The sequence below is a fragment of the Cornus florida genome, unplaced genomic scaffold (assembly GCF_030987335.1).
Source record: "Cornus florida cultivar Cherokee Brave unplaced genomic scaffold, ASM3098733v1 CherokeeBrave_3.0.0_Hap2_Chr08, whole genome shotgun sequence".
Taxonomy (NCBI): domain Eukaryota; kingdom Viridiplantae; phylum Streptophyta; class Magnoliopsida; order Cornales; family Cornaceae; genus Cornus; species Cornus florida.
In genome coordinates, this window is record NW_026775578.1 from 2158989 (window position 1) to 2176101 (window position 17113).

Genomic DNA, 17113 nt, shown 5'->3' on the forward strand with positions numbered 1-17113 from the left:
GAGAGCATTTTCAGGCTTTGATTTTCTATTCATTACATATATTATCTTTTCTTGAAATGCAGGAGAATATGTTCAGCAAATCCAAGTTGAAAAAAGAAGAAGAAAAAGAACAAAAAAAAAAAAGGAAAAGAAAAAAAGAAAATTACCGAAGAGACTAAAAGGGCCTGAGATTCATCTGGCTGTATGGAGTATTTTTTTAGTAATGAATATAAAATTATCTAATGGTACATTTGTGACTCGGGAATGTAGCTATTTTGTTTTTGTCCTAGTTGATACTCTCACACACACTGGCCGTTGGTACTGCTATTAGATCTCAATCTAATCTTATATGATCGTAACTTTGTTAATCTAGAAGTCTGCAAGTACTTGCATAAAGTTTTTTTTTTCTTTTTTTCATTTGGAAATTATTTGTAACCATCTAATACTATTTTCTCATACATCATCAAATCAAAGTAGCGGGTACAAAGAAGGGTTCAAACAAAGTGTTCAAGCGTTTCAATATATATATATATATATGGGCAAAGTGCAATAAACCCCTTAATTATTTGTGTTTTGCAATAAATACTATTTTTTTTTTTTTTTTCAAAAACTCCTTATTCCTATTATATAGAACAACTTGCATTAAATCCCCCTAACTCCCGTGAATAAACAAATGCACACAAAACTCCCCTAACTATTCAATTTGTTGCAAAGTGATGTTATAATGACTAAAATGTCATTTAATATAAATTTAATAAAATGGTGTTTCTTAATATTAAATTAAAATTAATACAAACTCATTTGGCATGTGTTGCTACAAAAAAATTAATTATTATTTTTAAATGGTGGGTCTATAAGAAAATAAAAACACCTTGAAACAATTTTCAAAATTTTCTTAAATTTTTATTTTTAAAAATAAAAAGAAGAGAGAAGCTAAATAAAAATAAAAATTTTGAAAATTGGTTCAAGGTATTTTCATTTTAAATCATAAAAAGAAAAGAAAAGCTAAATAAAGGTATTTTTTTTTTTTTTTTAAAATAAAAATTTAAGAATATTTTAAAAATTGTTTCAAGGTATTTTTATTTTAAAAAAAATAAAAAAGAAAAGAAAAGCTAAAAAAATGTATTTTTTTTTTTTTTAGTTTTTAAAATAAAAATTTAAGAAAAATTTGAAAATTATTTCAAGGTATTTTTATTTTCTTATAGACTCACCATTTTAAAAAAAGATTAAAATTTTAATAACAATATGCAAAATGAGTTTGTATTCATTTTAATTTAATATTAAGGAGCATCATTTTATTAAATTTATATTAAGTGTCCCTTTAGTCCTTATAACATCACTTTGCAACAAATTGGATAGTTAAAGGGTTTTATGTGATTTTGTTTTTGTTTAAAGAGGTTTCTTGTCAAAAATTCAAAATATAAAGGGGTTTTGCGCAATTTTTACTATAGGAATATGGGAATTTTCATCCCAAAAACATTTTCCATCCACTATGTTATCCCTCGATAATTGGAGGGTTTTTTTGGCACAAAAAATTAGTGGCCATTCAACTATGCCATATATATATATATATAAAATGATACAATGTCGGCACAAATTGTTAGACGATTCAGACTAATGAATATAATTTTTTCCTAAATTTGTCTCTCAAACTGTCAAGAGTACTAACATTTAGGTATTGAGAATGGATAACTGTACGTCAATTTATATATTGGTCTGATGGCATAAAGGTTGGAAATCTCAATTTGTACCAATCTAGTTTCTCATACTATTTGCTTAGCTCTCTACACTCACCCTATGAGGTGTTGGTTTACAAATGACACTCCTGTCTATTTATAGAGATCATCTTCCTAATGAATGGTTAGTATCTATTACAATCTAACGGAAATTAATTCTCTAAAATTTTATTCCCTACACAACTCTCTAGATTTTCTTGCACCACTCTTCACTACTCTAAACCATTCTACTCCCCTAAAACATTCTCTACTACAGAGACCACTACCACATTTTAAAACTCTCCAACACTCCACACAATTGTGGAAAACTCTGAAACCTAGTTGTTTACCTTTGTCAAATTTTTTGACAGGCGTGACATACTGCTGAAGCTTTACTTTAGACATAAATAGTCTGTAACAGTAAGTAAGAGAAAGAATTAAGAGTTGGTACTTGATTCTGTGAACAATTGGCAGAAATGTTGTCTAACAAAGGCCACATTAATGTTTTCTAATATGAGGTGAACCCTTTTGAAGAATTTATTAAGAAACAAAGGCCACATTAATGTTCCTCGTCCCCAAGAATTTTATTAGACGAATTCTAATCCTTGACTTAAGCATGTATTGGCTTAAAGTGAGGTAGACACACACTTGTGTGTTTAGAGAGAGTTTACTTTTGTAAATGCAATTCACAACTCCCTTTTAACGTATGAAAATAAAAAATATGATTGTATGGCATATAATTTGAACATTGTAGAAATTGTCTTGTAATTGATATTTGTTGTAACTTGTAATAACTATGATCGATCATGTGATGTAATCAATTGGCTACGACTCCAGAGGTAGGAGATGGATAGTTGGATCATCCATTTTTATTGGAGTAATCCATATACTTCTCTCAAAGTATATAAACTTCTTGAAATTGATGATCGGTTGTCTACTTGTCTTATAGCTATGAGGACAATTTTAGTTGTTTGTTGTTAAGATTTTTTTTTGTTTTTGTTTTTGGTGTAAACTTGCAATAGAAGATTTTTGTGGTAAAATCGTGTCTGGTGAAAAGTGTGTATTAATGATAATCCTCTAACGAGGAATGTGCTTTATCGATTTAATTAAGTAATTGAGTAATGCTATTATGAGCGTTTTCTCATGACAAGAGTCATGAGCTCTTTTTGTTTAATCATATAATTGAGACAATTTTTTTAAGATATAAAAAAAATAAAACTAGTCATTTAGTAAATCATTTAATTCTTTGATACGATGGGAGAATTGAGCATGAGAGGGCTCTCGTAATAACAGCTATGGCACATGGATTTAAAGGTGCAGAAATCTTTGTTCTGTTTTAGTTTGTTTAATTCTTTGGCCTTGTCATTCCAGGTGCAAAACCTTCTTCAACAAATGGCAAGCCTTTTGCATTATGGAAATATTCCAATAAATATGAAAGCACAATAACAGAACATGATTCATGTAATTGATCTCAAAAATAATTGAAACAAGACTATATGGGGTCGAGTTTGTTTAAACTCAAGCATTAATAACAATAGACTTGTGACCTCTCCTTTACTCTCTCTAATAATTTAGACGTGACCAAGTTTCATGGCACAATGATCAATTAGAGGTGCAGGTGTACTCAATCCTAAGAGTAATGTCAGGTTGCCAAACAAACTTTAATCTACATCATTTGGGTTGAAAAGTTCTGAAACCTACAGTAGTTTGCTCTATTACTCTTTGTATTATGTAAATATGATCAATAAAAAATTATCGTTTAAGCAATTGTGTATAACAAATACCGTGTTACATACTTCAATCTAGATCATTAAATTTAGCCGTTGAGGATAATTATTTTTCATGAAGATGGGAGTTTGCAATGTTTTTGACCATGGTTTTAATATTAAATTCTTCCTTCTATACACATTCATGGATCAGCAGCTGGCAACCATTTCATTCCCCACAAAGTGTGTGTACTGTGTGCATAGATGTGTATTTAATTTGTGAGGAAGCTTCTTTCCGGGTCAAAAAGAGTACTATGATTAATTAATTTTCATTTGTAGTTCCGAAGACCTTTTTTTCAAAGTGAATTTCTGTCTTCTTTATATGTGATGCGTCCCCAAACTTGTGAGTCGTGAGCTATGACATGAAAAGATCAGGAAAACTTCCTATAAGCCAATATTATAAGGTTGGGTGTGTAAAGCTCTCTGTCCAAGAATATAGTGGTTGAATCTTGCCCCTTTTCGTATTTTTATTCTCTTTTTATGGAGTACTTAACAGATGATTTGGATTTAACATTAAAAGTAATTTAAAGTATTAACTAATTTTTTTATAAAAAATTAAATGTTTATTATTATTACAAAAAATTCTATCCCATAAAAGAAGGGTAAAGAATTGCACCCAAAAAAAAAATCTTTATTCTGGTATGAATTATAAGATCAACTGATTAATATCAATAACTTAGATTAATGAGAGGAGAACTAACCATTGTAGTTAATTTACTTAAAATTATTCTGGTATGAAATCGTTTGTTTCTTAGTGCTCACACAATTGAAAGGTAATTGAATTAGATTTGAAATGAAATTTCGTTTGTTTGGTTTGAATTAACTGAAAAAATTCTGAACTAATAAAATCTATTAATTTTTCATGAAATTACAAAACACTACATTTTGAAATTCTATCAAACCAAATATCATTATTAATTTTATTCATTCCAAACAAGAAGAAAGAATAACAAATTCTCTCAAATTTGCATCCGTTCTAGCCTCCAACCCAATTTTTAATCCACGTGAATCCATCAATATATCAATTTTAAATACGCAAAAATGAAAGAGATGAATCAGATGCAAGTATTAAACCAACATCGGATTATAAATAGTAGAAGAATTCAAGTCAAAAACAATAATATCAACAAAAGCCAAGGTAAAAACTTTACTAGCGGCACCGAATTGGTCCATAGAATTGAGATAAATCTCAAATTCAAACCACCAATCCCGTGCTTCCGACATAACATTATTATATTGTATGAAGTGGAACCATAACTTAAAATCAAAATTATTCTTATCACATAGTCGTATAATACATATACATACATACATATATATATATATTGGCATTATACATATATAATGAAATGGAAATAGAAAAAGAGACGGAGAAGCTCAACTCCGGCAACGAGTGATGGTACTACAGCCACGAGTGTAAGGGTTAGCTTGACCACCTGGTTGGCAGTTGTAGTAGGACGCACCCCTCTGAGAGCACGGAACGCTGTTCCTCTGCAGCGCTCCGTAGCTTATGTACTCGGTCGTTGCTAATATGCGCCGGCTGACCTCCGACTCCATGTCGAACTCTCCCCCGTCGACGGCCATGCATTCGGCTATCGAACCCTGGCAGGCGGGTTTCGCCGGCATCCAGCTGAACTGGTGGTGGTCGCCGCCGGCCTCGGCGGTGGACGACCTTGATGAGATGATCAGAGCCGTGACGATCAACAAGGAAGAGATGAGGTGGAAACTACGAGAATTTGCCATTGTTGTCTTCTGTCTCTTCCCACTCACCAATTATTTATATAACTACTAGTAATTTTCTCTCTCCATAATAAAATGGTTCGCAATATATATATATATATATATATATAAAACCAGCCACGAGAGCTGCGTTGGCCGCCTGTTTTATTAAAATGGCACTCATCTCCTTAAAATCCACCATATTGCCACTCCACTTGACCTATATTAGCATTTTTTTTTTCCTTCTTGGTAAACTATCTCTTTTAAGTCTTGAGGCACCCAAAATAAAATAAAATAAAGTGTATATCAAATTTTATAATTTTTTTGTTATTGTGTTGGGGTACATAGTTAGAAAGTTAAACATATTTAATTATATTAGTGTGAATGAGAAATGTCTTGGACTATTTATATATATATTTGAAATTAATAAAGATTCGATTGAAAGTTGAAACCCTAAAATACATACCTGGTGTACAAATAATTTTATACTTGACTAAAAATTTTGAATAACATATTAGTTTCATGCTATGGAAATTACTATGTTCCACACCTAAAAATGACAAAGTGTGGAAATGAGAAACACCATGATGTAATAGTTTTGAACACATAATTAAATTGAAAAAATTGAAAAGGAAACTATAACTTCCTCTTTCTAAGAATGCTTTTTACATTACTCTAAAGTCCAACCTATTAGTAGTAGCATAAAATTCCATCTGTCATACATTAAATATCACATGCAGATCCATTTGTACGAAGTTTTCAATTAATTTACTCACCAAAAAAAGAAGTTATCGAATTAATTTCATTGCTGAAAAAAAAAAAAAAAGAATTAATTTCATTGCATTCCTTCTTTCTTTTACTCGAATCCCAACAATTCGTTCGTTTTTTTTTTCTTTTAATATCACAACCTTTTCTCAGATTGTCCAGCATTTGAAATTTATTTATGTATCAAAACTGTATTTTTTTTTTTTTTTTTTAATATCACAACCTTTTCTCAGATTGAACATTGATTTCTGCAATTTCTTGCATCTAGTGCAAATGTAAAGTTGACCTGTTTGTTTTAGTAATTAGACAGTGAATGATTGGGGTATATTGGTAAAACTAACCTAAGAGTCATTCAATTGAGTATACAAGAGGGCTTTTATACTTATTCTATGATATGTCCAACAAACTTCAACTAACAATTTAGTTGTCCAAATCTTAGACCTCAATCAGAAAATAATTATAATAACAAAACCTAACTCAAAAATTGAAGGGCAAAAAAAGAAAATTGGAATTTTTTAATGACATTAGGCCAGTCGTGTCTTCAATGAATCTTTGTTATTTTAATGATTATTTTTACTAGTTCAACACCGTCCTTATTGCTGTCAAGAAGTTGGATCCATGAAACATATGACCCTTTCAAAACCTACCAAGAAAATGATATATAAACTTCTTAAAAACCAGTATATATTATGTATTCTTTACCCACAGACACACACACACACACACATATGGATATGAGAGATTGACTTGTTCAAAACACAATGTTAAATGTATGACTTACGGCATTCCATTTAATCAAACCTAATTTTAATTAGTCTTAGAGAAGCTGGTTGACAATAATCAGTTTGAAAGATGTGGCGGTGGTCTTACTTTTGTAATTGATATTTGACATTTAGAATTTAAATTTGTTCTGGTCTAAATCTAAGTCATACGTGAAAGTAGTAAAATCTAAGTCACAGTAAAATCTAAGTCACACAAAGTAAGAACAAGAAGGTCTTTGGAAGAATTATGTGACTATGTTCAAAACCTAATAAGTAATAAGCAAAGAACAATTATTAAGGAGTTACCAACAACTATGGAGACATCAATTGGGAGGTAACCATGTAAAATTAAGTTCAAGTTGTGACTGCAAATGGAAAAAATTAAATATTCATTAAAAGCCTTGTACACGGTAAATTTCCTCACAAATAAAAGAAGAACAATTATTAAGGAGTTACCAACAACTATGGAGACATCAATTGGGAGATAACCATATAAAATTAAGTTCAAGTTGTGACTGCAAATGGAAAAAATTAAATATTCATTAAAAGCTTTGTACATGGTAAATTTCCTCACAAATAAAAGATCCAAGGCACAAAAATTAACTTTCAAAGTGCTGGAAAGGAAAAATTGGAAACAAACCTAACATTTCCAATTTTTATTTAATTTTGCATAAATGCTCTCATAAATAATTTCTAGCTAGGGTTATGCACAGCACATTACATGATTCCATGGTATCCCTCATCCTCACATGCCTCAGTCAGTCCAGGGGGGAGTGGTTGGGGTTGGGGGACCAAAGACTTTAAAATGTTGAAGAACTCAAAATCATATTTAATTTTTCTATAGAATTGTGCATCAAAATATTGTAGAAGAATAATTTGGGTTACAACCCCAAAACAATACACCTTTCAAGATTTCAAAAATGGGTAAGCGAATCAATAGCGTTGCTGCTGGGATATCAAGATCCCAAAAGAAAATTAACTACCTAAAATCAAGATTATCGAACATTGGATTAGCAGAATAGCACAAATCCTGACATTTAGTTTTCCTTCACCTTTTGAAATTTGAATGGTATACATGTACATTACTCCAATATATTTCCAAAGAAAATTTTGTACAAGGACAAAGGCACTTGACAGACAACTCTGCTGCTTGTAATAAATCATTTGTAAAACAGAGAATGTAAGGAAAGAGATGGGGACAACTCCATAATTTTACAAACATATTCGCTCCAATTAGTCATGTTATCTTTCTAGCTTGCTCAGCAATGCTTCCACTGGTGGCAGCTCCTTCACAATTTGTTCCCAATCCGGCATCCCCTGCAAAAGAAAACAGTGTGTGTTTAGTAACAATTTTCCATATTGATCCACACCACTTAGATTTGACAATCCACAAAGTAAGGTCTTGGATCAGAGAAAGACTGATGGTTCCCAATAGCTCAGTTGTAAGGTAATATTGAATACAAGGAATCCCACGTGTTGTCAATAAGAATTGAAACATAAACTTTAACTGTCACTGGAGGAAAATAGAATAAACAATGAGATCTTAATATTATTCAAGGTCACAAAGGCCGATGGATGATAAGTTTCATTCTTAAACTGTCGTCTTACTAGCAGCCAGATATTCTGCTACTACCACTGACCTTTCCTGATCTTCGAACACGACCATCTAGGCGCAGAATTATGTAGACATCCTCACCAGGTGTAACTCCTTCAGATTTCTGTTGATCCCTTATCCACCTGAATAAGTAAGTTTAAGAAAATCAAACTCTGGGAGACAACAAGATTCTACCATGGAATTCTATTCACAACTTAATACTTCTAACATTTATAGTTTACCTCAGACATGATACAACAGTTTGAATGTTGAAGATAATATTATTAATGGTAAGGTAACTAAAGTCAATGTCCATTTGAAGGACACAGAAGAGTAAGATGTCCATACTCCATACTCAGCCTGTAATCCCTTTCTTTTTTCCTTTTTTTTTTTTTCAACAAATCAATGAAAAACTTTAACCCCACCCTGAAGTGAGCCCCCCACCCCCACAACAAAAAATAAAAAAAAAACGAAGAGGACCAGGAAAATAAAATGTAGTAGCTGACCTTTCCCACTCTGCTGGTGATACCACCTCAGCCTTGAATCGGATCTCAGCTCTCAATTTTGATTTTGCAGTTACTGATTGAGCTCGTTTCTCGAAATCTTCCTACCATGATAGCATCCAGATAGTGTCAAAGAACAAACAAAAGCTTTTAATCTTAAGCATGCTTGCAACATGCACATAGTTATCTACAACTTAAAGATCTAAAAAAAGTTTGTTGCTACGGAGCAGCATACTATATAAACCTACATGTCAAGCAGCATATAACTTTTGGAGCATCCCTTCATATAACATACATCAGCCGTTACCTCATTGCATATTGAAAAACAAATGCTATACATTTCATTGCAATTATTCTAAAAAGTTAAAATGAGAACAAAGCAGAGAAAATTGTTAATGTTGGGCAGTGCTAATGCATATCACAATTCTTCAATCTTACCCCTATAGAAGGAAGAGCAGCAGCTGCCTTTGGAGAACTACCAAACCCCTTCTTCTCCATTTGTGGTGCCCTTCCTTCACCCCAGATTACAGGAACTAAAAGAACACCTCGCCGGAGGAGCTCAGTTCGAAACCTCTCAGCTTTCTGAATGGCTAAAGAAACAGTCTCTTTTTGCCCAGCCAAAATAACCTGAACCAAGTAGCAGTTAGAATAACAACACATTGAGGTAATGGACATTACCCATATAGATCCATGAAAAAAAACGGAAATACAATAAAAGGAAGGAAATAAGGTAAGGCAGAAAGAAAATCTCTGATTTTTTTTTTTTTTTTTGGGGATAAGTAAGAAAAGTCTACTTGATAGAATCTGTTGTTTCAAAAATAAAGAATTCATAACTAAGACAAAGAAAGTAAAGAATTCATAAATTGGAGTTTCGACCAAATATTTAGAATATTTGTGCACAGTTTTTTTATAGCAACATTAAGAATTGAAACACTATATACGGTCCCAATAGTCCCTTTGTTCCCTGGGTGGATTAGTTTAGACAAATTTTTTTTTTTTTTTGCAAGGTACTCATGACAACAATATAAATACACAATTATAGTCAATTCAGGTTGCTGGTGTAGAGTTTAGCCGTTTAAAATGATTTAAACTCAATTATGTATTTACTTATTTATATTTTGGGTAAGTGGGAAGAAAAGGTTTGACCACCAAGGTTTTCGCTCAAGCAATATCTCCTCCTTCCTCATGTGAGGTTGAGGGATTAAGTCCCTACTGAGACAATAATTTCTGTGAATTGGGTGTGCGTGCTTTTCTTACCCGGAAAAAAAAGAAAAAAAGGAAGGGTTTGATTTGATCATATAAATTCCACACAATAAATTGTTGCGGACTTCCTTCTGGTAAAACAAAAGTCTAATAGTGGAGTGTAGAAGAAAAAAACAAAGAACCAGGTTTAATTTGGCTGTAACATGAATTGAGAGACTCGGAATGTCAAAAAGTCATGCAAAAAAGGGGTCTTTCTTCTTCCTGAAAACACGTCATCATTACTCTTTGGAAGTGTAGCAAGACAGTGACTAACAGGCAAGACATCACCAAATGGCCAATAGCCCAGCTGGTACAAACCCACCTCTCCAAAGGGAGGTGGAGGCATAGGTGTGTGAGTTTGCTTAGCCTTCCAAAAAAAATCATTTTTTAGTGCCTTATTATGATCAAGGTTGAACCCTCTTCCTGCCCTATTGTAAACAAGGATTGCGATCAGGGTTCTCTTAACCAATCATCCAGCAAATTCTACTGACAGGGCTTTGATGATGATAGTACCGGTGTCAAAGCTAAGATATAATTAATATTTATTTAGTTGAGACTTCAAGCAATTTTAAACGTGAATAATCTGAAAAAAAGAAAAAGAAAAAGAAAAGTGCTAGTACTAACTGGCCTGACAGTGTCTCGTAGTTGCACGAGCTCAACAACCCGATTAGTTGAAAGGCGCAAAGGCAGCCTTGATAGAGTTTCATCTCGTGTTATTTGTGCAAGTTGTTCCTCCTCTTTCCTGTTGTCCCAGAAAAATAATGCCCCAAGAATAATGATACCTGAAGATTGCTGATTCAAAATCTTAGTCATTTTGAGAACAAGATACTTGGTATTGATAAATTCCAAGCAATAATTTTTTATGCACAGGATCAGCAATGCAATTACAAATAAGGTGCCCCAAATTGTGATTTGTAAGTTAAATAGGTCACTTTTTACCTCCCATATTGACAGCAGCATTTCCAGCAGTTTCCCAAATATCAGGAGCACCATCACCACCTTGAATTGCATGGAATAGCCTGGGTATAGTAAAGAAAAGTGAAATTCCGGCAGCTGCAGATAGTGCCACATAGAAGAATCTCCTAACTCCCCGAAATGGTGCTTGAACTTCACTAATGAGCTTGAGATCTCGTCGGAAACCGTAGCCTATATCTTCCCCACCCAGCCTAGCCTGTAAATGAAATGAAAACAGCACATAATGTCTATGATTCAAGATGACTTTACATTTTAAACCTCTAAATTATCTTTTACTTCCTTGTTTCAGGAGCTTAAAGCAACACCTAACAGATAAGAAATGCAAAATATTGCCAAGCATCAGCTTGAGTGGTACCTCCTCCACCTCCCAAATAGGAAGTAGCGGGTTCATTTCCAATGGTTAGTAGGTGTGAGTGTGAATTACCTATCCAGGGACCAAAATTGATAAAGCCAAAATTGAGCAACAAACCTCTTCTTGCAGTTCCTTAAATTCGGGCAAAGCTCTGAAGGAGGCTAAGTCTGGATCGTTAAGAATTGTGCCAAATTTGAGGTTATATTCTCTCAAAGCAGTACGCAGACAGTCGGAAGCTTTCTTTCCTTCCCCTCTTCCTCAAAATAGAAAACAAAAAATATGATCCATCAGCTTGGCTTTCCAGGAAAACATTTATCATTGAACTTCAATGAGAAAAATATAAACTTATTTGAAAGAAACAAATGATAACTAGCCACATGATCTGTATGATGACATTATATGCAGAAATACAAGGTAGACACGCCAACTGAAATTTGACAGATTTTCATTTCTTGTGATAAAACTCAAACAGTAACTATGTTTGTGGCATCTGTAGGGCCTTTCCTGAAAGAACAGATTTTCCAATAAAAATCCATCACCACTCTGATTAATTATTGGCATTTTTGGGGTCCATAATCCAAAGTTTCAGATCTATTATTCTAGAAAGATTCCTGTATACTTAATTCTTTCCCATCATGTTATTGCATTGCCAATACCAGAATATGCAGCTAGATGGGATTTGAGACAATCTGATAAGCAGTGCCCAAGTTTTACAGGAGAGTCCAGGTTATTTGGACTCCTTTCTTCACATTCTTTAATTTATCCAGAGCATGGACTCCATTGTAGATGCTGTGCTTTTGGACCATGAACTCATATTTTCTAAAGAACTCTTTAAAATGACACTCTATAAAGGAGAGACTCCACACTGAAGATCTACTCATATAAGGAGGGGGCTACTGTCAACTACCACACATTCAATGTGTATTATAGTTTTATGTATATTTTAGTTTAATTACAAGTTCTCCAAAAGAATTTGGCAGAAGAATCTATACAAATGTTTACTTATGAAGTCCAATGGACTGCCTAGTACTTCCATCACATGGACCCTGTTTCATTCCTCAGGAGGCTAGCTAGTGCAGCCTCCACCCATTGCATTCGAAAGGAGGTGTACTTACTTTCCTTGGAAAATGTGAGAGAATAAGAATTGGATAGTTTGTTTCTCAAATGCTTTACTACATTCACTGAGAGCTTAGACAATGGGTCCATGATGTCGCAGGTTCTTGACAACAGCAGATCAAGTGAGAGAGATAAAGATTGAGGCCCTACTTGATAACTTCACCTCATTCAGCGCTTAAAATTGAACAAACTAATGGACCAACTTTACCGTTGGGCCGAGGCTCGCCCTCAAAACTGAACAGATCAAGTGATTTTAAAAAAATAAGTGCATTTAATAACAATTTAGGATACCACTTAAAAATTAAGCACTGCTTAAAAAAGGCAAAAATTCAAACGTAAAACAGGCTAAGAGGTATTGGGTTTTATAAATAATTTTTTAAAGACAACTTTAACCTCAAATAATCAGGACACATTCAGACAGAAGACATTCATGTTCTCTTCTCAATTCTCAACAATGTCACTCCTCTGGACACTCTCTCTCTACTGCCTCTCTCTACAAATACTCTCTAGTATTCCAACCCATACCATCATCGTCTAGAAGCAGAGCACCACAAAGAATTTCATGACAAACTGAAATTGATTAAGGTGCAAAAATGTAATATTGCAGGTTATTGAGGTAACAGTGTAATCAGAACCATTTTCAGATTTCAGTTTTTGTATATATATATATATATTTCCTAAATGAAGGAGTATATTAAAATATAAACAATATAGTACAAGAAGACAAACGAGGGCAAACCCTCACCAAAAAACAAAACAAAGCCCTTAACAAAGGCATGAACAACCTGAAACTAGCCCAAAGAATTACAAGATATGCTGAAGATTTACCCCCAAAACATCTAAAACCTCCCTAAGTATGCATTTAGCTAATTCCTTAGCCTCTCTAATACACTTATCATGTAATCTATTATTCCTTTCCCACCATAAAAGATATAGAGTAGCTATAAACATGACTCTAGCAATCTTCTTGGTACCCTTCCCTTGGAAATTCTGAATGAAATGCTCAGCCAAATCTTGTACCCCAATACACCTTTGTAAATTCCATACACAAACCTCAGATAGAAACATCCACACTTTCTATGTATACTCACAGCAGCAAAACAGGTGATCTAAATTTTCAGCATCTTTATAACAGAGATAACACCTAGTAGCAAGTGCAAACCCCTTCCATTGCAGAAAAGCCTGAGATATAACTGCTTTTTGCATTACCAGCACAGAATGGACTGACCATCCAGGCCTCCCTCCACTCCAGCACAAACCAGCCCATCCTACATCTTGATTTCTGACTCTAGCAGCTTCCCATGCTGCTTTAAAACCAAAGGTCTGTGTCCATTGTATCTTGTACTCCCCTCCATGTATAATCTGGTTTTTGAACAACTGCAGCATATCCAAAGTAGTATAACTCAATTTCTCCTCATCCCACTGCCCATCAGTAATAAACTCACTCATACAAATCTTCTCATCTCTACTCAAATGCCCCAGCATCCTATGATTATACACTTCATTAAAAAATTTCCCTTCACACCATGGATCCAAAAATACTTTTATATTCTGACCATTGCCTACCTTATATTGGCAATTTGCCTTCACAATATCTCTGATAGCAATGATGCTTCTCCACACAGCTGAAGAGGACACCCTAGGAACAACATTCCAATAATAAGCCCTCCTCAAGTAGCACTGCTTAAACCAAGCCACCCAAATTCTATCCTTAGAAAACAGAAAATCCCAGGCAAGACAAATTTGGAAGCTATATCAATGTCCTCTATTCTTCTCAATCCCATTCCACCTTCCTCTTTAGTTGTAGTGATCTTCTTCCGCCTGAGACCATGCATTTTCTTCCTATTTTCAACATGTCCCCATATGAAATTCCTCATTCTTAATGAATTCAGCACTTAAAACTCCAATAGTGCTTTAGTTGTATTTATCAAACAATCTTAATGAATTCAGCACTTAAAACTCCAATAGTATCAAACAGGTTTCTAGATTAATAAATTTAGCAATTAAAATTCAGTGCATAAAATTTGTTCTCTTGGGAGCGCTCCCCTTTTGAGTGCCTTTTATGAATATTTGCTCATCGAAAAAAAAAAAAAAAAAAATCAGTGCATAAAATTTTAAGTGCTTAATTTTCAATTTTATCAAAAGCACCGCGATAATGTCATGTTTTATGTTAATTGACCGGTGGTTTATCTGTGATGTTGTTGATTGAGGGTTTCAACTTTCAAGGTTGTCTAGCCATCCTTGTATGGGCACATGGCTGTTTATGGACCTACTTGTATGTTTGTTGTTGTTTTCCTCTTTCTTGCAAAAATATTCACCATTTACCAACAAAAACAGACTAGCAGTAGTTTCTAGCAAGTTTGGAGCAACCTCATGGAAGATTAAAACCAAAGAAATTTATTTAAAAAATCTGAGTTTAAATGGTTCATGTACCACAAGTGAATCATTTTCAAAACTGCTTCCAGACACACCACATTAGTTACTTTGATGGAGTCGAATATCATTAACATATATAAGCAACAGTTTACATTCCAATAAAAAGGAAACAAGCAACAAAAAGGAAAGCTGAAAATCACTACCTGTAGGCATGACAGCAGGCTTTGTTATAGAGTGCAGCTTGAGCCTCCATTGGATTAGGATCTAAAGTAAGTGCTGTTTCAAACTGAGCGAGAGCATCTTTAACCTGGAAAATTCATTGTTATTGGCATGAAAGATGAAACTTTTTGCCTAAATGTCTTTAGATTTACATTTTCGATTCACTTGTTCAAATTTACTGATAACTTTTACCCAAATTATCAATTGTTCAAAAATAAAGAAACAATTAAGACAATTATTCTAAACCCAACCAAAAAGTAATATATATATATGTTTCAAAATCTATAAAGGAAAAATCAGGGAATCAATTCAACTCAACTCAAGAAGCCTTACCTTGATATAATAATAAATAAATAAATACCCAACAAGCCTCAGTCCGCCTCGTTTTACACTAGTTATTCCACTACATTGTACTCCAACATGTCTAGTTATATAAATCAAGCGTATTAATAAGTAAAGAATGCTACAGAACTTTTATATAGTGTCTATTACCTCTGAAAATGTAGGCTTTGGCAACTATAGGGAAAATGAGTGACAAAATAATTCCTTATCTATTTTTTCTCTAAAACGTACTTCTAACTCTCTAAACTAGTTCCAAAATGTTCCTAAGATTTCATCATGCATTGATTAGAAAACTAGTGGCAGGGATTGCAACACGTAGCAGAAGCGAGTCTTCATAGGGCAATTGTCATTGATAACGGACACGGTCACAAACCCAGGTGATCTATCCATGACTAGCATGAAGCAAGATTGAAAATAAGTGGAGGTAACCGAAGATGTTGAAGAATTGGCGTACGGGTTGTGGTTTGGGGTGAAATGCCACTCAAACCTACAGCTACCTGGTTCTCTCCGAAATGAATTGACGTGCAGTAATTGACTTGACATCTAGGGGTAAAGCAATGTTGTGGTGTGGGCTGTGAGAGCAACACCAAATTGAGGCAAATGGCAATTATTTAAATTTGGATTTCAGAGTAGAAATTTTGGTAATTTTTTTCCCAGCAAGGTGAAATGTCAGTGTTACATATATATAATTATATATTATATTCATGTTTCCCTAATCTATATCATTTTAGTTAACAAGGCTGATGCTCGCATGACAACTTGTTATACATTAGGTCAATGTGGAACCTAACCTGTTCATTATCTTTTTTTATAAGTAAGTAAAACCTGTTCATTATCTCAAATCACAATAAAGAAAAATAACCTCAATTACTTCTTTCTATATCAGAAATTCTTGCAGCAGCTCTTTGATAAGACTTTTTAACATAATCACCATAACCCATCTATTCGTCTTTCAATTTCTTTTACAGGAAAACCGCAACTGAAATAAAAACTCAGATTTTGAGCCGGGCTATAAAAAATGATCAGAAAATAGATACACTCATAACAAAATTTGTAGGAGAACATCAATTTTATAAAAAATTAGGACCCAAAGTTACCAAGATAAAATGTACCCAGATCATAAAAGCCTAAATTGGGTCCAAGATCAACAAACGCGTTCAGAAGAAGCATGATTAGGAAAAGTTGCAAAAATTCAACACACCCATTTCATAAAAGCATGAATACGGTTCTTTTTCTTTCGTTTTACATCTTTATTCAGAAAACCAATCTTGACATAGAACTAGAACCAAAGTACCAGAACCAATTTTACCCAATAACAAATAGAGGTCACAAATTCAAGAAAGAAAACTTAAAAGATTTAAAGATAAAGTTGGAATTACCCGCCCTTTGGAAAAGAGAGCAAGGCCCTGGTTGACACAAGATTCGGCCGTCGCTGTATCGACTGCCGGCGGAGACGACGACGAAGGCGGCGAAGAAGAGCAAGATATGAGAGAAAGACGGACCCTCTTTTGGGGTTTGGAAAGGGCTCTTCTGTTGAGAAGACATGTTCTTGAATTTGGCGAGCAGAAGAAGAACAAGTGCTGGTGCAAAGCAATAGTAGCCACAGCCATTGGAAACACAGTTTATCCATAGGGAGAGTAGCATTAATCGGTTTTAGTTTGGACTCTAGGATTCGCTCCACTTCTTGTA

The 17113-nt window shown here is 33.8% G+C and overlaps 2 protein-coding genes across 3 annotated transcripts; both read right to left on the reverse strand.

Moving 5' to 3' along the window:
• Positions 1 to 4528: 4528 nt before the first annotated feature.
• LOC132268851 (rapid alkalinization factor-like) lies at positions 4529 to 5254 on the reverse strand. The gene has a single exon (XM_059769713.1). The coding sequence runs from the start codon at positions 5201 to 5203 to the stop codon at positions 4838 to 4840; it is 366 nt and encodes a 121-aa protein (XP_059625696.1). The 5' UTR covers positions 5204 to 5254; the 3' UTR covers positions 4529 to 4837.
• Positions 5255 to 7715: 2461 nt separating this feature from the next.
• On the reverse strand, positions 7716 to 17097 carry LOC132268849 (protein LOW PSII ACCUMULATION 1, chloroplastic). 2 transcript variants are annotated; one of them, XM_059769711.1, is made up of 9 exons: positions 16804 to 17088; positions 15067 to 15170; positions 11489 to 11624; positions 10984 to 11215; positions 10669 to 10826; positions 9241 to 9429; positions 8806 to 8906; positions 8346 to 8442; positions 7716 to 8022 (listed from the first exon to the last, which is right to left on the reverse strand). In XM_059769711.1, exons 1-9 carry the CDS (start codon positions 17032 to 17034, stop codon positions 7948 to 7950), a joined length of 1323 nt encoding a protein of 440 aa, XP_059625694.1. In that variant the 5' UTR covers positions 17035 to 17088; the 3' UTR covers positions 7716 to 7947. The 2 variants fall into 2 exon arrangements, 1 of the variants encoding a protein (XP_059625694.1); XR_009469373.1 differs by lacking the exon at positions 7716 to 8022 and having other exon boundaries at positions 8806 to 8902; positions 16804 to 17097.
• Between the last annotated feature and the right edge of the window lie 16 nt (positions 17098 to 17113).